The sequence below is a fragment of the Corapipo altera genome, unplaced genomic scaffold (genome assembly GCF_003945725.1).
Source record: "Corapipo altera isolate COAL_440 unplaced genomic scaffold, ASM394572v1 54, whole genome shotgun sequence".
NCBI classification, from domain to species: Eukaryota; Metazoa; Chordata; class Aves; order Passeriformes; family Pipridae; genus Corapipo; species Corapipo altera.
In genome coordinates, this window is record NW_020884902.1 from 9,936,147 (window position 1) to 9,963,710 (window position 27,564).

The 27,564-nt window shown below is 47.6% G+C and overlaps 2 protein-coding genes across 4 annotated transcripts in view; both read right to left on the reverse strand.

Annotated features, from left to right (window-relative positions):
- The window catches only part of VPS8 (VPS8, CORVET complex subunit), a 66,498-nt gene extending 46,396 nt beyond the window's left edge, over positions 1 to 20,102 (reverse strand). For 2 of the 3 annotated variants that reach the window (XM_027650482.1, XM_027650480.1), the window contains exons 1-17: positions 19,967 to 20,102; positions 19,100 to 19,168; positions 17,296 to 17,426; positions 15,192 to 15,285; positions 14,643 to 14,675; positions 13,338 to 13,392; positions 10,951 to 10,956; positions 8,417 to 8,541; positions 6,770 to 6,856; positions 5,696 to 5,763; positions 4,904 to 5,057; positions 4,745 to 4,804; positions 3,857 to 3,964; positions 3,015 to 3,095; positions 1,809 to 1,979; positions 1,076 to 1,150; positions 570 to 605 (exon numbers count right to left, since the gene is read on the reverse strand). In XM_027650482.1, the coding sequence (XP_027506283.1) occupies positions 570 to 605; positions 1,076 to 1,150; positions 1,809 to 1,979; positions 3,015 to 3,095; positions 3,857 to 3,964; positions 4,745 to 4,804; positions 4,904 to 5,057; positions 5,696 to 5,763; positions 6,770 to 6,856; positions 8,417 to 8,541; positions 10,951 to 10,956; positions 13,338 to 13,392; positions 14,643 to 14,675; positions 15,192 to 15,285; positions 17,296 to 17,426; positions 19,100 to 19,168; positions 19,967 to 20,074 (1,461 nt within the window). In that variant the 5' untranslated portion in view covers positions 20,075 to 20,102. The remainder of the gene's footprint in view (positions 1 to 569; positions 606 to 1,075; positions 1,151 to 1,808; positions 1,980 to 3,014; positions 3,096 to 3,856; positions 3,965 to 4,744; positions 4,805 to 4,903; positions 5,058 to 5,695; positions 5,764 to 6,769; positions 6,857 to 8,416; positions 8,542 to 10,950; positions 10,957 to 13,337; positions 13,393 to 14,642; positions 14,676 to 15,191; positions 15,286 to 17,295; positions 17,427 to 19,099; positions 19,169 to 19,966) is intronic. The other variant, XM_027650481.1, reaches the window with a different exon arrangement.
- A 203-nt stretch (positions 20,103 to 20,305) lies between these two features.
- NME9 (NME/NM23 family member 9) lies at positions 20,306 to 27,350 on the reverse strand. The gene is made up of 8 exons (XM_027650491.1): positions 27,107 to 27,350; positions 26,846 to 26,968; positions 24,245 to 24,302; positions 23,563 to 23,666; positions 22,378 to 22,449; positions 21,835 to 21,951; positions 21,253 to 21,322; positions 20,306 to 20,392 (listed from the first exon to the last, which is right to left on the reverse strand). The coding sequence occupies exons 2-8, from the start codon at positions 26,876 to 26,878 to the stop codon at positions 20,388 to 20,390; spliced, it is 459 nt and encodes a 152-aa protein (XP_027506292.1). The 5' UTR covers positions 26,879 to 26,968; positions 27,107 to 27,350; the 3' UTR covers positions 20,306 to 20,387.
- Positions 27,351 to 27,564: the final 214 nt, after the last annotated feature.

Genomic DNA, 27,564 nt, shown 5'->3' on the forward strand with positions numbered 1-27,564 from the left:
CTTTAATTCAAGTGAAAAGTACACACAGGAACAGACAGACATGAATAGATCACTAAGAACTTCAGGGTGGAAACTGATAGGGTTTGAGCCCTCAGAGAAATGATGTTCCAAAGAAAATCTTCACCCAACAAGGATCTAAAATACTATGAACTTTCTCGGTAGCCTTTGATGGATTTTATGATGTGGCTCCTGCAGTAGGTGGAGATAAAATACAGCAAACCAGACTTCCTTCAGCTCCTGGATGCTCATGTGGCACACACAAGGGTTGCACCACCACACACTCCCCGAGTCAGGCACTGCACTATCTCTGTCTCTAACAGGAGCTGACCCCTGGCAAGGCACAGTGCCTGGTTTGGGAGAGCAGGGGCTCCATCCAGCCTGCAAGGTTGTGCAAGAGGAGTCCCACAGTGTCCCCCACAAAAATCAGGATATCTGCAGTGCTGGCTCTGTGTGGCACTTGGGCATCCTGAGCACAGTGCTCAGAACTCAACAAATGCTCCCTTCCTCCTCTGGACCTATACTTAAGCAATTCCAACCTACTAAGCTGTCCAGTTTCCCTCTCAACATACCTCTCTCCAGCTTCTCAATGTCATGACGTGAACAGACTAGGAAAAAAAAAAGAAATTAAAAGAGTTATTTACTTACAGTTGCTCCTGCAGCCCATGATACCCCACTGACCCACCACACATGCTGGTACAGAGGAGCTAAGGAAAGCAACCCTCAGGCTGTATAAATGGCAGCCCAGTTTTCCCTGCTGTCTTATTTCCTTCTGTTTATTCCCCAACACATTTATAACAGAGATATTGAAGCTTAGGCCAGAGGAGATGTCAGTAAAGTAATGCTGAGTCTACTCTGAAGCAGCATAAATACTCTGAAACTATGACAAAGTCTTACTTAGCCCATACCTCGCCTAAAACCAAATTTTTGCATGTTTCTTTAATTCCACAACAGAAGTGCACAAGGAGCCCATTCCCCATACACATTTCCACAGAAGAAAAGCTGTCCTTCTCTGGAAGAAGATTTACCATCAGCAGTGAATGGCCTGCATTTTTACTTAAAAACTCCCTCCACTTACCTTAGTTCCAAGGTAAAAGATCTGGCCACCACAGCTGCTGATGGACTGGTAACAAGCCTTCTCTCCCACCAGTGCCTACAGGGAGAAAAACCACATGGAAGTAAACCTGCCTTTTGTTTTTGTAAAATTTCCCAAGAAACATAAATGCACTTTAAAGGCCCTTTGTAACTCAGAAATCAAAATGAGGCTGGGGAGAGAACCCCACAGATTGCTGGACAGTGGTAAGTCAGAGAGCTCTGCTGTCACTCCTTCCTGCTTGGGAACTCGGCTTAAACTGCTGCTGAGCTCTGGCTACCCAAAAACATGACTAAATCGGGCTCAGGTGCCAAAAAAGTTGTGGGGGCTCCTTCCTTGCCATCTGCTGCTTCCCAAATCTCCCTCAAGAGCAAATGTGTAGGGCACACAGATGGAGAGGCGACTGTTGAAGTGAGAGTTGCTCCAACACAAGTTTGACTGCCAGTAACCAATGCTCCAGTCTTCGGGGGATAGTATGTAAAAAAAATCTCTTAAAGAATAAAGCACATCAGCTTTTGTCCTGAACAGAGCATCCCAAGGCTTGAAGAACCTCCTAAAATCCCCAGTGCACAAAAGCAAGCATGAGCTGTGTGCTAGCTGCCCACATCACCACCATGTCTGACTTCCAAGGTGCTCCATAAGGGCTTTTTCCCTGCAGGCTCCCACTTGGGGTGTATCCCAAACACAGCTGTTGCCACAGCAGGTCCCTGGTGCCTACCAGGGCCTCGCTGACGTTGCCCCCCGTGGCCAGGGATTTGAAGTGGCTGCTGTTGTAGACCAGCTGCACCTCAGGGATCTCGATGGTCTCCAGCTCCTCCTGTGTCTGCCGGTCGATGACGTGCAGCTTCTCCACACTGTCCAGCAGCACCGCGGTCCGGGAGTTGATCCACTGCAAGAGCAGCAATTCCCACATTTCAGCAAAGCAAACACAGAGAGCAATGAACCAGGCTCTGGCCACACCCCTGAGCACCAACACCGGGAGTTCTAGGAGGGCTTTGTTACTACACACAGTCACTGCACAACTGCACACACACGGAGCTCCGAAGGTAAGACAGGGGGGCTCCCTCCAGAGAAAAATCACATGGAATCTTCACAGAAACAGCTGTGGACAAAAGGCAAATCCACCAGAGCTCTTGGTGCACTCTTTATGCTCCAGCACACTTTCTATCCAAAGGTCTCAAACCCAAGATGATTACACCATCTGCTCCCAGACCTCTTAGGTAAATATAGCAACAAGAGGCAGTAAAAAGAGATACAGTACAACTGAGTTTAACTCAAAGCCTGTCACTCATATTCTGCAGCTCCTACTTTTGTGTTCAAAACCTTGCAAAATAAAAAGGCTTTTTTTCACTGCTTTTACAATTTTTCATTTATTTTTTTTAACCAGTCAAACATATTTTTACAAACTTTAAATTCCAGCTGATGTGGATGTCCATACTGACGTGGTATTTTGGCCTTTCATGTTTTGCTCACTGTATTCTGTAAATGTTTAGAGTTTAATAGTTTTTGTTGTTGTTGTTGAAAGTATCAATTATGGTGCTGTACCAAGCAGTTATGTATGGAAATGTTACTGGAATGTTACTGAGTCAATTACACAGAAGTTTACACTTTTTTTAGTCTGAATACAGAATAAAAATCTTTCTTGCCAGATACCCTCTGGTCTTGAAAACATTTCCTCAACAAAGCTACCCCTCCTTCCCAAAAAAAGGCAGTATTGTTGCCTCCATGCTACTGATTTTTTATCCTTTAGCTACTACTTGCTATTTCACTTGTGCTGGTTTTCCACAGAGTTCCAGGTTTAAGGGCATTTTCAGTTAGTACTGGATAAACACAGCCAAGAGCACAGCACTCAGGGCTATTGAAACATATTTACAAGAAAACTAGTGCAAAAAAAAATTAACCATTCTGTAGTATTGAGACTTACAGTAAAGTTGATGAGATCATAGTGCAGATGAAGCTGCCTCTGCTTAGTGACATGTATTGCACCAGTGTCATCTCTCTTGACCTAAAAGAGAAATCAAAGCTGACTTGGAGTCCAAGACTTCCTTCAGTTCAGCCTCTCAGTTCTCCACAAGACTCCAGGAGTCTGGAGCTCCCCCCAGAGAAGCATCTCAGCAAGACAGGCTTAAACATATCCTTTTCTTTCTGCCCAGTTTTACCAGGACAGAAGGTAGAGGAGAAAGAGGATCAATCCAGACAATACAGTGTACAGGTGTTGAGCAAAGCTTAAGGTCCAAGATGACGGCAGAGTTGGGAAACAAACTTAGCACTCCAAAGCCAGATTTTCTGAAGCCTAGGTACTGCTCTCATACTGGAAGCATGCATGAAACCATCTTCAAGAACCATATCTGCACGTGTAATTGCTGCAGGATGAGCAGCATGGCCTTAAGTCACACACCAATAGGATCTGGAAGCTCTTTTCTTAGTGGTTTATACAATTTTTTTCCAGACTCAAGTTTTAAAGCAAAAAATAGAATGGTGTCTCAAATTCATGTGCCCTCCCTGAAAACAACCCACACTCTACCTCCAGTAGAAATCAGCTGCAAATCAATACTTCTGGAACAGATAAATCTCACACCTCTGGGTTCTCAGGGAAGGGCACCACTGCTTGCTGAGGAGCAGTGAGCACCAGGCTGTTTTTGCCAAGCTGCAGCCATGCCCAGCATGCTCAGAGATCACCCTGTCACTGAGACACAGGCTCTGTCAGCTGAACACGTCAGTGAGACAGGACTATCTGAGCAGCAGCACAAAACACCCCAGGCTCACCAGCAGGAAGTGCACGACGTCTCCTCGACAGAAGGCCAGCATGGGGTTCACAGAGCTCTGCACAGCCACAAAGTGCCAGGCCAGGAGAGGGACACTCGAGGGGTCCATCTGTCACACAACAAGCACAGCAAGAATTTAGGGCAGGCCAGGCACACCCTCAGCTCCAGGACACGTGTGGCTCATCAGCTGCTTCTCACTGACTTCACCACATACACACACGGGCTGCAAAGCAAAGTCAGTTCCTGGCCTGGTGGCAGCTGAGCAGCAGCTCGTGCCCCTTGGTGCAGCCCCACGTTTAGGGGACACCCAGTCACAACCCCCCAGTGTCCTCTCTGCCCAGTGAACATCCAATCTCACAGGGATGGATGCACTACAACGAGCTGCAGCTTGCTTGCAGCCTTGTCTCCATTCTCCCACCCTAACATATCCCTCAGCTGCCCCCTGCTGCTTTCCAAGAGGAACTATACCAGCAACTAGTGAAAGTGAATAATCAAGAGTTCAGAAGCCTGACTAGTGCTCTAATTCCACCCAGCTTCGGTCCCTTTAATTAAGGAGTCTGTTGTATGGTTCCTCTGTAAAACAGCAGCCCCAGTCCAGGGTGACTGTACCCCCAGTCAGGTGAACATCCCACTGCACCAGGCTGCAGCAGGGAAGACAAGCAGCTGAGGGGCTCCTTCAGCATCTTCCCAGAGGTACAGCTGGAAGCAGCCTTCTCAGCCCCTCTCTGCCCACATCAGACCATTGGTTATCACTGCAATCCCACAGTGCAGTTGGCAGAGTGCTGACAAGGGAGTGACACCAAACACCTGGCTCTCATCTCACCTCCTGCACTCCAGACACTGTTTGCAGCCATAACCCAAAAAAGCACCTGTTTGGTTCATTACTCACCCGACCGTAGGGAAAGGTCATCCACACCTTCAGAGATGGCTTCAGGCCAATAACCAGTATCTTCAAGGAAAACAAAACAAAATGAAACGTCTGAGCATAGAGCAGAGAACTTCTCCTCTGTGACTTCTCACACCAAGCCTCCTGCAAGCAGCACGTTACCTTTGTGAGGGAGGCCATGGCCAGCAGTGAGTACTGGGTGATAGGATGGTCTCTCAGATCAACTTTTGCATGTAAAGGCTCAATACAGCAAACTTCCCCTTTGGAGCCACTGAAGAGACACCGAGATTCACAGGTCCTCACTCCCATAACCCTCCTGCAAGGAAGAGAGATCAGCTCAGGGGCCAGTTATCAAGCAGAGATCAGCCCAACAATCTCAGGATGTCTCAGGAGTGATCCTTCATAAATATGCAGTTTAGAGAGCCCTTTGCACAGTGCCAGGGATCATTTGTAACGTGTCACTGGGAGCAGTCCCACACAGCTGCTCAGATACAGACAAGAACTCCTTAAGATCTTATCCAACACTGACATTTTGGAAGCTGCTGGACACGATCAGACTCCCTTGATTGTCAATCCTTCCTCCTTGTCCCTCCTCCTCTTGAAGAGGTCAAGAAGAAAATGAGTGGTTACTGCAGGGCAGTTCTCACTACTGAGCCAAGGAAAACCAAGAGGCAGCACTTCCACGAGCTGCACAAGAGCCCACAGGGAATGCCAAGATCCTGGACAATCCACTGACCCCTTCACAACTAAGGCTTTTACTCACCTATTGCAGTGCCAGACAGCACCTTGCTTCAGCTGAGAAACTACACTGCAGCCCTAGACTGCACCCTCAGCATTCACACAGCAGCTTTATTGGTTTCAATGGGAGGGGGTTTTTCTGCTTAGGTTTTAGAGACTATGGGCCAGAATTGTTTTCCTGTACTTTCTATGGGTACTTCAGAGTTGTTGTCTTACTTAAAGGACAGTTCAAACACGGAGCCTCCGCTGTCGTTGCAAATCGCGAGTGTCGGGTCATCTGTAAACTGAGCAGAGGAGCAGATTAAAAGTGGCCCTAAGAAACAAACTGCCAAAAAACTGATACAAAAATATATGCTATGGCAGTGTGAACAGCACACAGAAGTACAAGCATTGCACCTACAGAAAGACACCTTTAACATCCAGAGCTGAGACAATTACTGGCTTTTTTATGATGTGCAAGAGAAGCGAGGTTTGTGTTTCCCCTTCGCGCCTCAGCAAGCCCTGCTGACAGATTTTGGTACCAAGGCCCCACTATTTTCTGCTGCAGCTCAGACCTACAGCTGATCAAAATCTGTGCTACCACTAGAACAGCTCACAGTCTCGAGCCCATGGGTTGGGGCCAGAGCTGCTGAATGGGCTGCAGCCACAGAGAGATCCAAATCAGAAACATCCAGAACTACTAATGATAGCAAATGATTAAGACAATAAAGGATCACAGCCACAGCTCTGGGGGTCTTTGCAACCCCAGATCTAGCAGCACACAAGCACCTGAGGCCACATAAAACAAAGCCAGGCATAACATCAGGTATGATTTTCTGAGTGTGGCAATAACACTACGATGAACGAGAAGCCAGAGATGATTTCTCTCTCAACCCAAACATTCCCAACAAGCTATTTGAAAAACTGCTGATAGAAGCAACTTTCTACAGCTCAGACTCTTTTAAGTTTAAAGTTGGCAAGTCTGTATCCAGGTCAAAACACTCCAAGTTTTAGAGAAATGTGTTCCAGCAACTAATTCTTCATACATTTTGGGGTCAGAGAGAGGAGTCACAACAGACAACAACTGTTGTTTGTTGCAGTACAACTCACAGCCAATACTGTTATGTCAACTCTCAAAATACTCAGTTCCATTTTTAAACAGAATTCCTGCTCTTTTTCTCATCTCTGCATGCCATTGCCACATAGCCCCTGGGTTCTGCTCTTGTCAGAAAATGTAAAGTACTGCCCAGGGAAAGTCACCACTCCCGATGAGCGACGATGGGGCGAAAGGAGCAGCTGCAGTGTTTTTACCTTGATGTGCAGAATGGCTGTTCCTGGGGGGTGAGCATCTGTGATGGAGCGCAGCAGCTTCCCACTGGCCAGGTCCCACATTGTGATCTGCAAGGAGACTGTGCTCACTACACAGGTACTCTCAAGGGTTCTCTCCACCACCCTGTGCATTACAGTACCTTGATAAATTCCCATAGAGCCATGATCACCCCGGGTTAGTAGGGTTTTCACAGCAAAGGAAAGCAACCTGAAATCTGTTCCTCCCCTGTTTTTCCAAGGATTTTACTTATCTGCTTATAGCAGGCAACATTAGAGTTCTCTTCACAACTCTGAGTCATGTCCTTTTGGCCAACTGCCCCCCTGCCCCATCTCACAGCCTGACACCACCAGTAAAGAATGCAGGATAACTCTGCTGCCACACACCACTGTTCCAAGGGGTTCAATGCATTTCTCTCTCCCAGAATCACTGAACAGGTGAAAAATCTCTGCTAACATCCATCAGCAAAACTACAGCATGTCCATGGCTACCATGAACCTTGTCCCTCCTCTGCTCCTGTGCTTGCCCAGAGTCAGGCAGGAGGATGGAGCTTGGCTTCTGCTGGATATTCACTCCAAGCAATATCTCACTTAAAGAAGCAGCAGGTCCCAAGCTACTCACTGCATAGCTGGAGTGTTTAGCCCAGAAGAGCTGAGATTACAATCTGAATCGAGTGTTTTATGGGAAACAGGACTTTCTGTGATTCTATACATCACCTATCCACACTTATAGAACTGCTGCTCTAAAATAATTTATCCAAGTATGATTTAAAACTGGCTGCTGTCCCACATGGATTGAATCTCTACTTCCATGGGGTCTGGAGCAGGCTGGCATTTAGTCCTACAACAGGCACTGGGGTGTGTTTGATCTACAGTGAAGGAGAAAAGCAAAGGAGCAAAAGGAAATTAATCTAAAAGGCATAACAAAGTAGCCTTTTTTGTATTCCTTTGAACTTTACCAAGTTAATGTATATCCATTTTGGTTTAGTTTCTCTTGTAACTTCCGTCCAGGAATTGTTTTCTCTCCTTTGGTTCTGAGAAGGGCAGAAAACTACAACAACAGGCTCAAACCCTTTTTTCCCCCCTGCATTCCAAAGCAATGCTACTTCAGTCATACCACACAAGATATTAGTCATTTCATGAAATAAAATCAAATGAAGTTTCACGAAATGAAATCATAATTTCTTGAAGTGAAATGAAATTTAACAAAATGAAAAGAAATGAAAAGTTGATAATTCCTTTTATTTCATGAAATGAACTTTGGGGTTACATATGAGTTTCAAGAATTTCAAGTCATCACCACAGTAAAAACCAAGCACAGACCTTACAAAGTGACCCAGAAAGACTGAGCAGGTTGTCTTGGTGAGCCACTGCACATTTCAGTTTATCAGGGGTAGGAATTATGTCACAATTAAATCCTTTCACTAAATTCTGCATTAGTCACTTCCTCCCCAGAAACCAGCCCCAAACCCCCCGAGTTGGCTCCCTGGATGCAGGGATTGGCTGCCAAAAAGGCTTTGGGCAGATGACACCACGTGTAACTGCTTCTGAGCACTGAACCAACCAACACACAGCTACACACTGATGCTTGGAGCTCCAGAGAGTCTCCAGCTCATCCCCTGGGAATATTACCTGTCCCTTGGCAAAGCCACACAGGAGCCTGGAACAGTCGTTGTTGATGCTGAGGGCAGAGATGGCCCCATACTGGGCCCCCACAGCAGTGCTGCCCAGGCACAGCCTCAGGGCCTGGTTCTGATCTAGGGCACAACAACCAGCAAGAAATTAAGGGAAGAGCAGTGACTCAAATTAACATCATGCAATTATTTACAGGTACAATTCACTTGGGGTACATTAACAACTCACAGACTTACAATTAAGTTCTTAAAAAAAAAGAGTTCACAAGGTGAAAGCACGTGTTAGTACAGAGAGAATGGGACACTGGCTTGCAGGGAAATACAAAAATGATTTTTAAGAGTACAAACCAGGCACAGGGAGTATAGAAATGCAGAGGCATTACATAATGAAGAAGAAACTACTGGTAAAATCAAAGCAGTATCTAGCATTCCTTTTACTACTCTGCTTTGAAGCACTGAAGATGACAGAAAATTAATTCTATCTTCTGAGTCTTGTATCTCCATATTTGAACATCAACTGCAAAACCCCAACACAGGCTTAAGTCTATGTCATAATTTTATTATTATTTTGTCATGTTATTCCTTGGTTTTGTTAATAAAGGCCAGAAGCTGGAGGGAAAGGGAACTTGCTCTCCAAGGGGCACAGTTAAAATGGTCAAGGAACAAAGAGGCTTTGTGAGGACTGTTGGAAATACATGAGAAACACCACAGTAACACTGTGTGCAGGAGTCACCCAGAGCAAGGAAGGGAAAGGAAAGGATCCAGGGAAACAGAGCTGAGCACTAGAAAGCCCCTGGAAGGTCTGTGCCCAAGGCACAGGAAATGTTCCTCCAGGGTCGAGCACCGCTAGAGATGTGCTAGAGGTGAAACAGAGCACGTATCCTGCATTTCCTCCCCAAAAGGATGGATCCATCAGGCAGCAAACACAGACTGAGGGCTGAGCACACAGTGGAGCCGCCTCAAATTCCACCTGTATGAAGAGGCATTAGTGGGAGAAATGAATATGAGCAAGAAAAGCTGCTGAACCCATGGATTACCCTAAAGCACTGTCCAGGGTGAGCAGAAAACATCCTTGGCCACACCACCAGAAAGCACCTGGACATCCCTGTGATCCCTGGCAGCACAGATCAGAACAGGTCACAGAAGAAGAAGATAAATCATGGAAGATTTCCATGGAAGTTCAGACAACACAGAGCTACAGCTGGTAAACAAGTTTCCCAGAGAAATATTCTCCAGATGGTGTCAATTCCTGTTCCAGAGGTCTGGAAATACAGTCCAGAAAAATACCACCTGCTAACCATAAAAATATGTTTGAAAGCAAGGGGAATGCTGCAGCTCTTCATATGAAAAGTAAATGGCATTCTGTACCTTCCACTGCAGCCCAAGCCCATCAGTGAGTCAAGACTTGTTTCCTCTAAGGCATGAAAAAGGAGAATCTTCCACAGCTTTCTCTGAAAAGGCTTTATATACATCTTTATATGTATCCCCACAGGAACTTTCCAAAGCCCTTTTCTTTTCCCTTCACCCCCAATGTTAATTCCAAACAAACATCCCAAAATGAAGTGATCTGTATGACCAGTGCCAGTCCTTGTTCTTGTTTCCAGCCAGTCAAAAGATGACACACAAGGAGGAGCCATTAGATCAGATTTTTTTTAAAAAACAACTATAATATGGATGAAATTGCTTCCAAAGCAAAGCAAGATCAGAGAATCAATGAGGTCCTATTAATCAGCTGGTAAAGTAATAAAAATAGATAAAAACAAAAGGTTATAGAAGGTGATCTGATGATTTTCCAGACCCGCATTATCACCTTGGAATTAAGGCACATTTAGGATTAAACATAAAAAGCTTTTCCCAAATGCTTGAAACAAAGGTGGCTATCAATTGTCCAAAAATGGGTTTAATTTTTCAATTTACAAAAGGCAGTTAGTTCTTCACCTGAAAGTTCTCTGGCAGCAACTGTGTTGCTCTCAGTCTGAGGTCCAAGTGAGATGGCCCTTAGACACAGCTCTGCAAATGCAGAATCAAACCAAGTTTGTGAATGTGAAACGAGTCACTTCCCAGAGCAAAGGAATGAGCAGAGCACTCCAGAAGCTGATACTGCTCAGATTCCCAGGCTGCCACCAAGATCTTTCCCTTAAGCCCTGATTTTCCTGAGTTTGAGTTGGTTTCCTGTAGAATTACTCCAGTATCACAAATCCTCTCAGGTACAGTGCCAGAACTGCTCTGGATGGAGGTGAGCTCATGGGAGAGGCTTTGTCCTGCCCCAAAACAACACCCTCACAAAGAGCTGTGGGGCTGCTGCCCTAGGGCAGGGTAACAAGCACCTTTAGCTGTTCCTGCCTGGGGGATTTGGGAGGGTGCAATGCACATGCACCCCATAAGCAATTCCCAGAGTGGCCAGCAGCATCATCCACTATTCCTGCCCTGCCTTCTGCTGAGCTGGCACCTGGAATGCTGGCACAGACAACATGCAAACTGGGAACACAGGAGCTGGGCATGCAGGGCACGTGCACAGGGCAGTTACTGTACCTTTTCCTGTTCATCCACACAGAAAGGGCCACAACAGGGAAGAAAAAGTCAGAAATCAACATAAAAGAAAGGAGTGAAGTAACAAACAGCACACACGTGACAATCTCCAAAGACAGAGAGCCTTCAGAGTTTGCTGAGTGTTTCCTCTGGTTAACATTTCACCTTCTGATTTATTCAAGTGATGCAGTGATAGTGGTTTAAATCCAAGCACTTTAAAAAGTGAGTTCATAAATTTGAACTCCATTTTGTACTGAAGAGTAAAAAAAAACCCCAGAAATCTGAGAGGAAATAAAACTGGTAATGTAACAGTAATATCATTGGTAACACTGCTTTCAGCCAGTTACTACCAGCCAGCAAATCAACTCCCCACGAATTTAAAAACACATCTAAGGGTAACCATCCCAAAATTTAGTTTTCATGCTGCCATACCTCAGAGACTCAGGACACTCACCATAAGTTTTACAACCAACAGAGAAAATAAAAATACAAATCAATAGTGGTACCACACAAATCAAAACAAAGTTTAGCCATACAGAAGTTTTTTTGTCTGGAACATCAAGTCTTTATGAAAAATAACACACTTCAGTGAGTTGTGTTTAAGAGCTGGTTTCTGAGTAGGGTAAAACCTCCCGGCTCTTCCAGAACAATGGATAAAGAAAACCTCTAAAGAGTATTTGTGTGCTCCAGACATCCCTTCCTACCAGCACTTCTGCAACACTTGAGAGTATGTCAAAGAATAGGCAATTAATCCAACTCTAATCCACTAAAAAATGTTTCTCAAAGATCAGATGCACAAACTGAGAAATGTCCTGTGATAATTTCTCGAGAGCCAACAGAAGCTTTCAAAGAATCAGAATGAAAGTTTCCCAAGTCCTCCTTAAAAAGGACAGAGCAGACAAGTCAAGAATACAAGTGGACTCAGGAGAGACAAACAAAATAGCTAAAGTCAAATACAGGAAAGAAAAAACAAGGGGTTACAAAATTTCCTAGTGACACAACTATTCAGAGAGTTCTGTTCAACCACAAAATGCACCTCTGTTTTTGCAGACAAAAAAAGCTCTTATATTCCCATTGTAAAGTATAAACCCTGCACACAGTTTACAAGCCTTCAGTAGTGAATCTCACCCTAATTAACACATCTGGTAGAAACATGTTTTCCTAAAAAATGTACAGATACTGATCAGCCTACAGACAAACTGCTGCTTTAAACTGCAGAAGAAACTCAAGCCAGAATGTAAGAATGACTCTTTGCATGCTTATATAGAGTCCTAGAGTCCCTTCTGCAATGTAAAATGCTAAAAATTATCTATTATGACACTTGCAGAGAACAGTTTCTTATTTAAAAGCTTCCTGACTTCCTCGTGTCTGCACACAGAGAGTAAAAATCAGAGTAACAGTGTGTTCCACAGGAGTGATCCTGGAGAGCTCCACACACTAGAGCAACCTTTAAAAAACTAAAAAAAATCCAAAAACCCACAAAGATTTAGTGCTAAAAACTCCATAAGGTCCTGTGTTACCTGCAGCAGATAAGAAGTTACTCAGATTAAGCACAACCTGTAACTGTTTCACTACTGAATTAAGCAAAGGGTATCAGACAGTTTAATGTCTAAACACCCAGGGAGGTGAGTCTTGCACTATCACAGTCTTTCCCACCCCTCTCTTGTACCCCATCCCCCAGAATTCTGGATTTGAATCATTTCATCCAGCTTTGAAAGAAAAGTACAGAAGATACTGAGATTTCTGAAATGGTTAAGAAGTTGGTGCTGCACAGATAAAAGGCACAAACCCCAGTGTTTATGGGAGCAGATCAGGATCTGTTCTGGCCCAGCTGGTAGCCTGGATAAACAGAGGCACGGGCTCAGAAACCTCTTTAATAAAGTTCTGTGATAAAAGACTAAAAGCATGAAGGGACACAGAGGTGGGTGATGGTGCAGGGAAGGAGACACCCCTGACACCAGCCATGGTCAGAGGCCCCACTTCCCAAGGAACACAATTCCCCTAATGCTGACAGCTACTACATCATAGAGCAGAAGATTAATACTTTGAGATGATACTGGTGTGGTTTCTTCCACATGAAAACAGAGTGTTTTCTATTTAAACCCAGAAAAGGCTCTTTAGACAAGTGCTACAGAACTAAATTTCTCAGTATCAGTGTGCCAATCCCCACCAAAGCAGAAGGAATATGTGGATAAGGACAACTGAAATATTACTTGTGCTTTATTTCTTTGCTGAAAGAAAATCACATTTAGCACAAACTCAGAAGCACATTCCTCAGAAGGAATCCAGTCTGCAGTTCTAAATCAGGCTGGGGTTTTCTTGCTTGTGTTTGCAATTTTTTTTAAGATCATTAAAACGCAAAAAAGCTCCAAACTTTATTTTTAACTTACCAAATATCAGTGCCAAGCCATGGGAAGTCCCCACTGCTATCAGATTTGATGCTGCCTGGAAGAGTCACACAGATGGATTGAAAGCAGAAGAAATCATTCACAGATCCACCATTTACCAAGCAAAGTTTGCCAAAAGGGGAAGATTTCAAAGGTTGTATAAATAACTTGTTTAATTTATAAGTGACAAGCAATTCCTACATGAAGCCAGACAAGCACTACACGTGAAAGAGCATCACACAGATTTTCTCAAGATCAGAGGGCTGCCTTTGCTGTTTGACACTCAAATGCTCTGAGTGGGACCCACAGTGAAATTTCTTCTCTCTAAAGTCAGTCTCATTCTTTTGGTGTAGTTTCTGAATATAAATACTCAGCATTTCTTTCTAATTCAGCTGCTACATCCACATGTGAACTCTTCTACAACCCTGTGCAGTGCTGGTCCCCTGAAGAGACAGCCCACAGCAGGCCCAGAGATTCCACAGGGAATTAAACACAGTCCCAAGATCCTGTTGCACTTGCAAACCTGCACCCAATCCACTAAAACCTAATAGAAATCACATAATGCTCTAGATGTATTAATGTTGTTCTACTTTATTTATTAACAAGTCTAAGTCAGGCTAAAAAAATTCCAGTGCTTTAATATCTGGATGTGTAAGCACTGGTTTTTATTCTATGTGCAGAGACACAGCTTCCAACTTTGCTGTGCAGCCTTTTTAAACAAAAAATATAATTTCTTTGGGACTTTGACTACAGTCAAAGTGACCAAGCACATCTTTAGTTTCTTTGTAACACATTAGAACTCATTTCACAAAGACAGAACAAACACTTGCTGCATTTTACCTCCTTAAAACATTTCTCATTTACCTACAGGCAGCTTCACTTCTGACATATTTTAATTAACATGCTTGGAATTGCTAAGCAGGAATATCCTTTTTTGTGAAAAATTTGTATTTTAAGGACATATTTCAGACACATGAGAGACACAGGGATGCTGACCCATCACATGGGGCACTTTCAAGTTTCTGTAAGAAATTGTGAGGAGTCAAAGCAATAACTGGCAAAGAAAAAATACCCAGGGGAAATTCAGTGTGCCCAGCAGAGGAGGACAGGCTGAGTGCTCTGCTCAGGAGCCCTGGTGAGGAGATAAAAAAGGGGAGTACTGGACACTCCCCCCAGGAAACAGAGCTTCCATGCTCCTCCTCCCACCCCTCCTGTTTGAAATTCATTATCAGGTGTCTTAAACTACTGCTTTAACAAACTGGCATGAAAACTAAGTACACAGTCCTTGAAGAGTGTGGGAGTACTTACAATTGCAGTGGGCAAGCCAGCATCCACCTTGTCCTGGGGAAACAGGAGAAGCCACGAGTGAGGGAGGCACAACCCCCAGCTCTGTGCATGTCTCTAATTATTACAACTACAACACAGAGCAAAATCAACACAAGCTGCATTCTCATGGTCCCATCAGGGACCACTGGCTAGAAATATCCAGAGGGATGACAAAGTGCCCAGAAATGGAGAGGAAGAAGCATTTCCTGTAATTCCATAAGGAAGTTCTGTGTGTGCTGTGCCTGCTGCAGGCACGGAGCAGACCTGCCAGTGGAACATTTGCCACCAGGTTTAATGACACCCAGCAACACAAATCAGTGCTCAAGAGCACCTCCCACATTGCTGCTGCACTGAGTCAGCTCATCCCTTGGTCACTGCTGCCTGGGACTACTAGTTAGTAGTTTATGGACCAAGCAGGGTAGTACTACCCAGAACTAATAGCAGGGAGGAGGGAGGAGATCACACACACCCCTACACACCAGAAGAGTTTCAAGTTTTTCCTCCTGGATGTGACCAGAAGGCAACACTTACTGCTGCAGACACTATTTGGGCAGAAATTCCTTTCAGGAGTGAGAGCCGGATCACTGACCCATGGAGTGAGAGAGAATCTGGGAGTTTTTTCTTCCTAAGGAAAAAGAAATAAATTGAAGGCATCCACAAAAGTTTGGAGCTTTGTCTAGGCCACAAGTAAAGCAGCAGGTAAATACTGCATGCACCTGTAACTCACACAGTTTCCATTCTTATTCCTGGGGGCCCAGAATGAGATGACAAGTGGGATTAGGAGCAAAGCCTGCTCTGCCTGCACAGTCTGACTCTAACTCACCTCCCAGAGAAAAGTAAGTAGTTCTTCAAACAAATGCTCAGTTTCAAGCAAACCTCAGAATTTATTAAAACAGCCTGAAAGCAACACTTGAGCTCTTTAATGAGTCTTTCAGTGAGCCAGGAAGTTTTAGTCTGTAAGGTGAGTATCTAAGCAAAACTAAACAATTGGAAGAGGTTCATCAGCAGAACACAGAGCCCCAGGAAAACTGGGTGTATGCTTAAATAATAACCTTCAGTTGAAACACAGCTGACCTGATGTGAAAGCTTAAGTGCTTCTGTTTATGGACAACATCTTTTAAAACTAACTCCTGTGCAGGAACAGTTATTTCTGCAGAGCACTGGTGCACTCCAGCAACCACAGCAGAGGGAATCCAGGAAAGCTGCAATTTTGTTGCCACACTCCCCACCAGAGAGCCAAATTCCCAAAACTAATCTGGAAACAGCCGGTTCTTATCTCTCCAGAGGTGCACAAATAAGGAGCTCACACATAGGATGAAGAAATATGTTGTTAATAACTTATATTATGGCTAAAGACCTATAACCATGGCAACCAGCCTCACTCAAAATAACAGGAACACTTCCAGGTTTTTCTGCCTACTCTGTACTGAAAATGTTTAAGCCACTACAGGTAAGATTTCTCTCAGTACAAGGCCTCTTCTTCGAGAAAAGAAGGGACAGTGAATCCATACACCACCATATGCCAACAGAAACCACCAGATTCAGACTGTTTATATCCTGTGCAACTGCTCATGCAATAACCACAGCTTCCCACAGCACACCAGGCAGCCATGGGAGTGGCTCAGGCCATCCCTGGAGTAATTAACAGGTCAGCAATACTGGAGCTAATTACCACATTTTAGATGTCAGCATCAGCAGTCCACTCAAAGGAGTGACAGCATTTGCCTTGCACAAATAACCACCAGCTGCTGGCACACTCTGGAGGTCAAACACACCTTTGAAAGGTTTTCTTTGAAGTCATCACGGTTCAGCACTACAAAGATTTCATTAAAACTCTGAGAAACTGAAATATTCTGTCTCTCATAAAATTTGGTCATTTATTGCTCGATGTCCTAGTTAGAACAGCTGGGACCAGTTCACCACTGTGTGGGTGTAACCCAAAACTGTGTATTCTATAGCCTTCCATGCCATTGCCCAGAAACTGTTATCAACAGACCATTTACACCCTCTGCCCAGAGCAGCCCTGACTCCTCAGGCTATGAGCTGGGTATTAAGAGGCCTGTGAGACAGGAGGGTGCTCCTGTCCTCATACTCATTGTGGAACCCCCCACCCTGAGGGAGGTACTGGGCATTCCTGCCTGAACTGGAGGATATTTAATCTTGGAGTCTTGGGACTTTTTTAACCACTCCTGGGATCCAGAGAAGGACTGTGACCACCACTCTCAGTCAGACTGCACCAGCACTCTCACCAACAGGTTTTTTCCCCTCTCCTTTTACTTTGGACTCAGGGGGCCCAACGAAAACCACTCTGTTCATGCCCCAGGGTGCTGGGTTATACATTTGGGTTTTGTGGGTTAAAACCAACTGTTTGCCTGTATAATCGTATTTATTGTATTATTTTATTAAACTGTTATTCTGACTTATAATCTCTCCTTCGAGTTGAGTTCCTTTCCCCTGCCGGTTTACCTTTAAACCAGCACACTCAAACAGGCCAGCCCTCAGCACAGCAACAAATCCCACCTTTGCCTACGTGATCCTGGAGGAGTAACAGCGTTCTGCCAAAAAGAGGATTTGTTTTTAGGGGCTCTAAGCAGCACCCCCAGGTACTTTAAGGCCAGGGTTGGGGCTGCAGTACCTCTTGAGGTGCGAGCGGTCCCCGCTGTCAGAGCTGGCCACGGACGACGTGTCGTAGGAGTGAGCGTCCGTGTTATCCACGTTCAGCAGAAAGGGATCCTCCAGAATGAAAGACTCCTCTTCATCATCAGTCTGAGGGGACAGAATCACCACAGCTTGCTAAGTGTTCAAAGCACACAGCACCACAACTGAAACGTCGGCAAAACAGCAACAATTCAGCTAAAAAAAAAGAAGGAAAGGACAAGACAGTCTCATACCTAAAAATAGGAGTTATTTGCTACTTTACTGGACTGATTCTGTGGAAGAACCAGGTTTCCAGAGTTCACAATAATCACAGGAGTGGGCTGGAGAGAAAATCGTTCGACTGAATCTTCCTTCCCCAGATAACATCTACTCCATCAAAACTTAAACTGACCTTTAACTGAACTGTTCCCAAGTCTCCCAGTAGCCAAGAAAAGGCCTAGAATTATCATCATCTACTCCAGCACTTCACCAAGTGGCACTAAGAACCCAGCAGTCCCTCCAGCTGCTTTGAGAGTTGATTTTGCTCTGCTCTGTGTTCTTCTGCTGGCAATATCTTTCTCCTTTCAGTCTTAACCCAGAATTTTTTATTACAGTATTTTTCAAACAGCCATTTTTCCTGATGTCTTCTAAACGTGGTGCAGTTCATGTTCTCTCCTCACAGAGCAAGAGAGAGCAACACAACAGCCTAGCTGATGCCAAAGGAGCAGAGAGCAGAGCAGGTGCCCCTCATTTCTTACAGCCCTGTGCCCATTGAACATCCCCTCTTCCACTGCAGCTCTGCCTTTTTGGCTCAGACAGGTTGTTCTCCAGTAAAATCCTTCTCAAAAGTTGCTTTGCCAGTCATTTCCATCCCATGTGTAACTGAGATCAATAGCACTGGAGTAAGACTTTGCATTTGTTTGCACTGAACTACACTTTTCTCATTATTACCTCTCGGGGTTCAAGACTTGCATTCTACTCCTCTGACACGGCTGTCACTGCATCTCCTCTGGTATCACCCAAATTTACTCAGTTCCCTCCACCTCTGTCACAGCAGAAACAGGACACACCTCTGTACACTACCCCTACTACTCCTCTCATTTTTAGTCTGGATCTGTTTGGGGCACCTTACACCTGTATTTTTAATGCAGCTTTTTAAAAGAACTGTGAGCCCTCCCAGGCTCCTTCTCCCTTTAGGGGAAAAGGAAATCCAGCCACCAATTTCCTCATTTTGTTAAAAAGTTTGTTTTCTTTGAGTTAATCTTTACTTTCACGCCGTTTTTCCTTTTGAGGGCTCATACACAGCTACTGTAAAAATACACTGAGTTAGACACAAGTGAGACAAAGTCAGCTCTCCCCTGCAAGGTACTACAAGTCACATCAGATGCTGAGACAGTTCATTGCTCCTGCCAGAGGATTAAATATCTAGTTCTCACCTCCTCTCACAACTTAAGAGCTACCCAGAAATTCTGCAATTACTTTTAGCTAAAGACATCTGTTTGATGCCCTGACCTTTAACAGATTGTATAGGCTTCAGGTGACTGTCCAGATCCACAGGTGAATGTACTTAGACTTAATAGAAACCTTTTATGTGTTGCAGCTGTGAATACTTTAATTGAAAAAAAACCAAACAAAATTCTATGTCACACCCAATAAAGCAATTACTGAACTGAGCATGCACTTCACCAGCTTATCAGTACCAGGGCATCATGAAGTTATACAGTTTTATTTCCCCAGAAAAACACAGGAGGAAAGGAGCCAAAGGAGCCTGTGCTGCTCTTCCCTGGCCAACAGATGCTCACCTCATTCAGGATGCTCTCCAGCGTGGGGGGGGTATCAACCTGAGGGATGTCGAATTCTTTGTCATCAATCTGTACAGCAGAAACCACAGACTGAGTTTAGGTTGCCTACTCCACCTTCCAGATTTTATTTTAACTAAACAATATTTAAAAGCAGCCACACACAGACGCTCCTGCCAACACTCCCCTGTCCAGAGAGGCCGGTGAGAGCTGAGGGCTCACAGTTTCACCTGGCTGAATGAGGGTATTTCCTCCTTGGAGGCCGTGTGAGACCTACTTCCAGGAGCAGTTATAGAGCATTTTTGATGTTCTGAGAATAAAGACGCTATTGCACTATCAGGTGCTTTGCAGCAAGAGAGGAGTTAAACGACTGACGATGCACCTGCTACACCAGGCACCCACCACGTACAGCTCGGGGGTTTGCTGTTTGCTTAGACGAGGCGAAGAATGTGAACTTGATGTGACTGGGACAGAGCCCATGGCAGGGTGCTGGAACCGGCAAAGAGCAGCCTGGGCCCACCTGCCTGCCGACCCCCCCTCGGGCTGTGTGAGGGGACTGGACCCAACCCGACCCCCTCTCGGGGCTGTGTGAGGGGACCGGACCCGACCCGACCCTTCCTCGGGGCTGTGAGAAGGACCCCCCACGACCCTCCCTCACACCCGTCTGAGGGACCCCCCCGCCGACCCTCCGTCCCGTGAGGGACCCCTCCCCCTGTGAGGGGACCGGACTGGGCCCCTCCGTCTCGGCTGTGTGAGGGGACCGGACCGGACGCTCCCTCTCTGAGCGGCCCCGGGGCCCTGCGGGAGCGCCCGGGCCGGAGCAGCCCCCGCGGCCCGGCCGTGCCGCCTGGGCGGCGGTTCGCGCCTCACCAGCTCGCTGCGGGAGTCCAGCTCACGGTCGAGCTCGGCCACGCTGAGCCGGTGCACGGGCGGCTCCGTGGGCAGCTCGGGCTCCGCTCCGTCCGCGGCCGCGGCCATGGCCGGGCCGGCACCGCCGGGACTCGAACCCGCAGCCACAGCGTCCGCCCCGCGCAGCCGCAGAGCCGAGGGGCCGCCCCCGGGCCCGGCTTAAAGGGGCCGCGCGGCACCGGGGACAGAGGGACACGGGGGGCAGAGGGACACGGGGGGGACAGAGGGACACCGAGGGACAGAGGGACGCCGAGGGACAGAGGGACACGGGGGGGACAGAGGGACGCCGAGCCAGCGGTGCTGCCCAATAATCCTTTTATTTATCGGCAAACCCCGCATCTCTTCCACGCTGCCGGCCGCGATCTCGGGCCCGGGGGGTCCGTCAGTCTCCGAGAGAAGGAAAGGGACAAAGTCAGTGAGGAGCAAAGAAAAGAAGTTCAGCCCGGCACCCACCGGCCTCAGCCAGAGCCGGGCGGGTTCTGCTGCGATTCCCGGGGTCTGGTGTGCACAGCCCCAGGCTGCAAACGTGTCCCAGGAAAGCCTAGAAAAAAATGTCCCTTTTGGGACCAGAGACAAAGCCTTTGGGAAGAGGTGGCTAAATTAAACAAGGCAGGAGCTGGCGTAACCAGATTTGGTGCCCAAGTGTTTGTGTTTTCTTTTAAAAACCACCTGGAGGGGCGGGGGGGTTTAGCAACAGTTGCGGCTCTTTCAGTGTTTGTGTTGGAAACAGAACAAAGCCAAAGAGCCCTCACCAGGCCAGAAGGTGAGGGGGGGTCAAATGTAAAATAAAACACACACTGGATGGATAAATACTGAGTTTTGGGATATCAGACACCCAAGCTACCCTGGTGTCTTACCCGGGTTCCAAGGGAACACTCCCATGTGCTGAAGGAAGAATTTCTTTCCAGAGAGGGTAATCAGGCATTGGAATGGGCTGCCCAGGGAAGTGGTGGATTCTCTGTCCCTGGAGGTTTTTAAGATAAGACTGGATGTGGCATCAGTGCCATGGGCTGGGAACCGCAGTGGGGTTGGATCAAGGTTGGACTTGATGATCTCAGAGGTCCCTTCCAACCCAGCTGATTCTGTGATTCTATGATCTGCCAGGGATGGGCAGAGCTGGGCTGTGCTCAGGGACAGGGATCTTCCCTCTGCTGTCCCAGCAGAGCTGAACCCTGGCTGAAGGTTCCAGCTTTAGCAGAGGCACTTACCAAAGGCACAGAGAGCATCCTACACTGTCCCTGCCTTACCTGTTCGGCCTTCCCGCTGTTCTCCCTGCAGAGCAGCTGTGCTTCCCTCCTCCTTGGCTCTGTCTCGCATCTGCAAGAGGGGGTGGATGAGCAAGGAAGGTCCCGAGTGTCCTCCTGCCCTCCAAGTGAGCCGCTGCCAGGCAGGGCCCCCCTTCCCAGCTCCACCTGAGCAGGGAGCAGCCCTCTGCTGCGCTCGGGGCCGGGCTCAGCTCAGCAGTGAGGGCAGAGGCTCTGCCTGCCCAGGGTCACCTGCTGAGCTCTCAATCAGCTGACCAAGAGCCGGGGAAAGCCTTCCCAGGAACAGGCCAGCCATCGTCACCAGAGGGAGCCTGCAGGCTTTGGGATGCCTTCAGACCAGCATGTCACACACAGGTAAGGCAGTTTGGTTCCTCAGAACCAAAGCAGTCTGGAGCACACACAAAAAGCCAGCTCCTGTGGCAGTGGCTCAGCACAGTGGCTGGGCTGGGGAGGGGATTTGTGCAAGGAAGGAACTCTGCTTTAGAGCTGTGCTGGCCCTGGGGAGCTGAACCTCTCCTCTGACATGCACATCTACAGCTACTTAAGGTTTTAGTGACTCATTACCAGTACTTGCTCTCTTCCATGTTCTAAAACTTTTCTTTCCCCTGCCAGATGTTCCAGGATGGTTTTCTGCAGCAGTGGTGCATTCACTCCTCTTACAACAGCCACTAATTCTCCCTCCTGGAAGGTGTGGAAAGCAAATCAGTCAGTCAGTGCTCAGATTGTGCTCTCTGGGCTCTGGAAATCCCCCCAGCAGCACATCACACTATGTACCAGGCCCTCCTCCCTGACAGAGCTGCTCTGCTGCACAAGAGGGAAGCTTTGGAACAAACCTTCTCTGTGGTTCATCAGTCTTAGGATGAAGCAAAGCAGCCTGTGAGAGGAGTGAGGTCCTGCACAGGCAGGAGGCTGAACCCGATGACCCCACAGAGCCACTCACTGACTATATTTTAATCCCCACAGCACTTAATCACCAGCAGATACAGAGCAAATAAAATTTGCTCATCACACATTAAAAAAATAAAATATCTCTCCAAAAGGCCAGTTGTTCCCACCAGCAGGTCATGTTTGTTGCTGTGCATCTACTGGGAAAAGGTTTTCACTCACAGCATAAAACAGAAAGACAGGCTGGCATTGTCCTCTGTATCCTTCCAGAGCATCAATGGAATCAACTTCAGCCTGAAAGGAACGGGAAATAGAGCAGGTGTCTCTAGGAAAGCATTTCTGCTCCACAGGGAAGCACTGCCTGGACTCAGCCCCCCTCAGCTGGCTGGTCCTCACCCCCCCCACAGGGCGAAACACCTCTGGGGCCCGGTTTGGGGGGACAAAGTGACACTGGTCAGAGCCAGGGCCACAACCAAGTCCCAGCTCAGCAGCAGTGAGCGGAGAAGCAGGCAGATCTCACCTGCAGGAGCTGGAACAGCAGCTCTGCTGGGACAGGGATGTCTATTCCCAGCAGCTTGCCTGGGTGAGTCTCACAGAAGGCTGGAAAATGAAATGGGGGCCTCTTGTCCATGAGCAGAGAAGTGGCAGGAGGAGCTGTGGTGGCAGCAGAGGCAGCAGCAGGAGTGCTGAGCTGTGAGAAACCTCCCTGCCCTCGGCTCTCTCCACGATCCAGAGCTGCCTTCAGCCAGGAAAGGCACTTACACACGGAATCCCAGCGGGACTGAGGTCAGGAGGGACCTCTGAAGGGCTCTGGTCCCAGACTGCCCAAAGCAGGGCTGGTCTCAGTGCTACAGGAGGGTGTTCAAGGCTGTGTTAGTTTTGAGCATCTCCCAGGATCAGCTCTGCACCTCTGGGAACTTGTCCCAGTCCTACCACTCCTATACCGAGTACTTTTTCCTTCTCTTTACTTGGATCTCTCCCTGCTGCAACTCATCCCATTTTCTCCTGTCCTGTTGCTGTGTTCCACTGAGAGATGTCTGTCTCTGCCTTCTCCAGCAATCCCCCACTTGACACCTGTCCCTTTTCCTCTCCAGGTGACCAAACCCAGCTCCTTCAGCCTCCCCTTGTACATCAGAGGGACTTTGTGTTAACAACTCTGTCCAGTGTTATTTGCTTAAGCAGAAATCTGGACAATACAGACCCATTAAAGCCTGAAAATTCTTCATTATATGAATTCTTACAGATGTACCCAAGCACCTATATTTGGCAGGTTCCCTCCCAGCAGCTGCAACTCCTGCACTGTTATCCTTTGGGCTGAATATTGGAAAGATAAAGTCACTTCAGCCTTCAGGCCCCTGCCAATTGCAGAGGACTGGGTATTGCAGGCAGTGTCAAATGAGATCTTACCACAGCAAAATGCAGGAGATTACTGCCAACTTCATTCCTGATTTTTTGGAAGAGATCCACTACTGTTTTGCACGGGCCACACCAGGCTTGAAATGCATCAACAACTGTGAGCAGGAAAATGAGTGAAAATGAGGTGCAAATGGGTCAGTTCAGACACAGACCAATAGACCAAACACTAGAAGGGCTGGATTCAACTCTGAGGTGGAAGCTGTCCTACCTTTGGAAGGTTTGAGATGCTGGATCAGAGGATGAGATCACATTGTAAAATATCGAGCTAATAATTATGTGGAGGAGCCTTCAAAAGAAACATGGGCGTGGCTGTGCCCTTTGAGGGACCAGCTTTTCTAGGGAGAACTGCAGAGGGAGAGCACATGAGACTTGCAGCACCCTTGGGAGCCAGGGCTGTTCCTTTGCTGGGGACAGTCCTGCTCCAAGCAGTGGCTGGACTGGACACTCCAGAAGCTTCTGGACCAGCACTGCTTGGATTGCATGACAACTGTCCCACATGAACAGGACTACAACCTCCAGCTTGTCTCACCTCTGCCAGAATATTTCTTCCTTCCATTCAGGGAAAGAGAAATGGAGGGACTGACTAAACATCCTCAACACTAATAATTCCTAACAGTCCTGGCGTCCTCTAAACACAGAACAAGAGCAACCCAGTGTGCTGACCAAACCTTACCAATGAGTCCTTTGAGACACAGCATTTCTTCCCAAAGCTCCTGGCTAGTGATGTTAATCTGTGTGAAAATGTAAAAACACAGTAAAAGCAACAGTAAGCCCAAAGGTACCACCCAGTTGCTGTGAACATCTGGACAAACTGCTTAAGAGGGACACATCTGCCTGAAGAGGAGTTACCTGAGCACTCAGGAAACTCTCCTGACTGATCCTCTCACCTCTGACCAGCTGGGCATGATGTCTCACAAGAGCCAGGGAAAGGCAGATGGAAAGGCAGCAGCACCCAGCCAAGAGAAAGCTCTCCCTCATTTAGGGGCACTACTGGAACAGTGGCTGCCAGGGGGCCCCAGACTTGGTGTGCAGAGAAGCCAACAGTTGTTCTGGGGGCTGACTCCCCAAACTGGGAGCCCAGACCCACAGCCAGGGCCTGTCTGACTGCCCAGAGCTCCAGCTGAACCCACCAGACCCTGCCACCTACAGAGCAAGGGGGAAGGGCTGTGAGACACCCATTACAGCCTCAGGTTCTTCCTGGCATTCTCCTGCTTTTCTGGCAGCCCATGGGAGCCCAGAGCAGGAGTGTGGGCTGGGCTGTCCCACAGCACTGGGTGCTGCTCCACAGACTCCCTTCCCCACACCCAGCTCAGCCCAGTCCTCACAGGGACTCACAAGGCAGGGGATTCTCCAGCAGCAGCTTCTCCCCTGGCCTGCATATGAGCTGTGCTACTTTTAGAGGTTTCAGTCTTGCTCAAATAAAGCAGTAAATACAGAGCTCCTGTGATGTGGGGGCACTAGAGGGGGGCTGAGCCCAGCATGTCCTCACCTAAATTCCCAGCTGTATCCAAAGACTTCCAAAACACAGTGAACAGAGAACACAAAGCTCTAGGTTGGGAGGGATCTGTGGAGTTCTTCATCTAATGCCCTGCTCAGCATTAGATCAGCTTGCTCAGGGATTTACCCTGTCAAGGATGCCCTAGACAATTCCATACACTGTGCCACGTGCTGTATTATCCCACACTTCCAATACTGTTATTAGAAAGGAAAAGATCTTTAGCATCTTCCCCATCTTACAGGACTTGCCCTTCAGTAGGTACTTAAAAACACAGCAAGTTAATAAAAAAAAGGCTACTTGAGAAATGAAGATCTGGTTTTGTTCATCCTGAACAATGAGGATTCCCAATTCCTTCATCAGCTGGTCTCATCAATCCCAACTACATTTAGACTACAATGGAAGACAGGAAGTTACCCCAAGGCAATTATTTCACAATAATTAACACCAACGGGCATTGAAGGGCTGCTAAAACCCCACAGTCAAGAATTCCAAGAGTGGAAACTCCAGTGGCCTCTCACAGGTTTTTAGAGTTGTCACCAGGGCAGTTTCTCCAGGACCTTTCTCACTCAGGCAAAGGGAGCTGTTCAAACACCTCTGTCCAGCACATGACCCCAAGCCTATTCTTTTTCAGAGAACACCTGCAGAATTAAGACATTTAATTGTTTCTGGTGCTGGGACCACGCTCAGGGTGTTTCACAGAATGTCAATGAGTCCAAAGGGTTGATGACAATAATTTGTGATAATGAGTTCAGCCACGGGCTCAAGTACTGGTGGCACCCTCCAAGGTGCTTTGCTAATTTGGGAGTGCTGAGGCTGCTTGGGCTTGGGTCTTCTCTAACACAACCAGAGCTTTTCCAGGACATCCCATCGTGTCCAAGGTTCAGCTTTCATCTGCAGGTGTGAACAACCAGAGTTTTGCAGCCCCAGCCCCAGCTTTGCCTTGGCTGCCCAAGGGGCACAGTGTGGTTGATGTTCCTCATCACTCAGGAACTGAGCTGGACAAGCAGCAAGAGTCCATTCTTACCTTAATAGAGAGCTCCTCTTCCTTTTGTACACATGTTCACATTTTCCAATCTCAAGAGTGAATAAACAAGGCCAGAGAGCCCATAATCTCTTCCATTATTTCTCTCTTGTGAAGACTGAACTTATTTTAAATTTTGAAGCAGACCTTCAGAACCTACTTTGGGTTTTCAATGTTTTCTCATAGTGAACCACTCCCAGAACCCCTCTCTCCCCATGCAGTAGTTATAAAGCATCATTAGGTCACTTGTGCACTGTAAACAAGGCAAAATTCTTCTACATATCACTGTGAAATAGGTTTTTTACCCTTAGAATTTTTCTCATACCTCCCAACTTTTACAGGGAGCCTTCTGAATACGTGACCTGGCCAGAGATGTTCAGTGACATTTGTCGCTCAGGAGAAACCCCCCCTTCCCCAGTTCCCTACTCCTCGATGTCCTCCGAGCAATTATCCCAGGAAACACAGATGCATTTTGATCTCTGACAGCAGCCAAACCTGTGCCAGCCCTTAACAGCTTGGAACACAACCTGCAGCCCCACAACCACCTCCCTGTGCCCCTACAGCACTGACAAGGGGCAGATCTGACCTGCCAGGCCTCCCCATGGTTCCCACCTGCCTTCAGGAATGTTTTCCACCCCAAGGACCTCACAGTGGGGCTCTGCCAGCAGCATCTGAGATACCTCCAGACTGAATTTCATCCTTTGCACTTCAACCATGAGTTTACAAGGTCTTTCAAAAGCCTGGCTCCTACTGACCTGCAGCTCTACCTCCTTTTTCTTTGCAGCCATCCCTCTGCAGGAACAGGGTCCTGTGAGCAGCCCTCCAAGCACAAGCACTGCCGACGTCCTCTGATCCCGTGGGTCCAACTGCTGGCCAACCTGCACCACAGAGAGAGCCTTTCACCTGGCTCTGATCCTCCACTCAGGACAAAGCACCCACAGCAGCATCCTGGCCCTGCTGCAGGGACAGGGGGTGGCTCAGCAGTGCCCAAAATCTGGGCACAGCTTTGCTCTTACCTTCACAGAGTCGAGGTGCTGCTGCAGGGCCTGAACTGCCGCTCGCTTCCAGACACAGCAGCCTGTCCACCTAGCCTGCAGGGTGGGAGAAGAGGATGGGCCCAGCAGGGCCTGCCAGGACCTGTGTCCAGCTGGCAGGGCCCCAAGGCTGCCATGGCAGCGCTGGCTCTGCTGGGGTAGCGTGTCAGCCCAGCCCGCCCCGCTCCCTCCTCCGTGCCTGCTCCAGCGAGAAGTTCAGCTCCGACTGCCCTGGAACTCCCCCTCCAGCAGCTGCACTTGGAACCTTTCTGCCTCCTCTGTCCTGTCACACCTGCCCAGCTCCCTCCTCCACCACTCACCCCCACTCCAGTTATCCCACGTCCCTCCTAAACTGGGGGTTCAAAGCAAGGTGTGGGATCCAGACCCAAGCAAGGGGATAACCTGCTGTCCCAGCCCCAAACACAGCTCAGTTTGGGGAT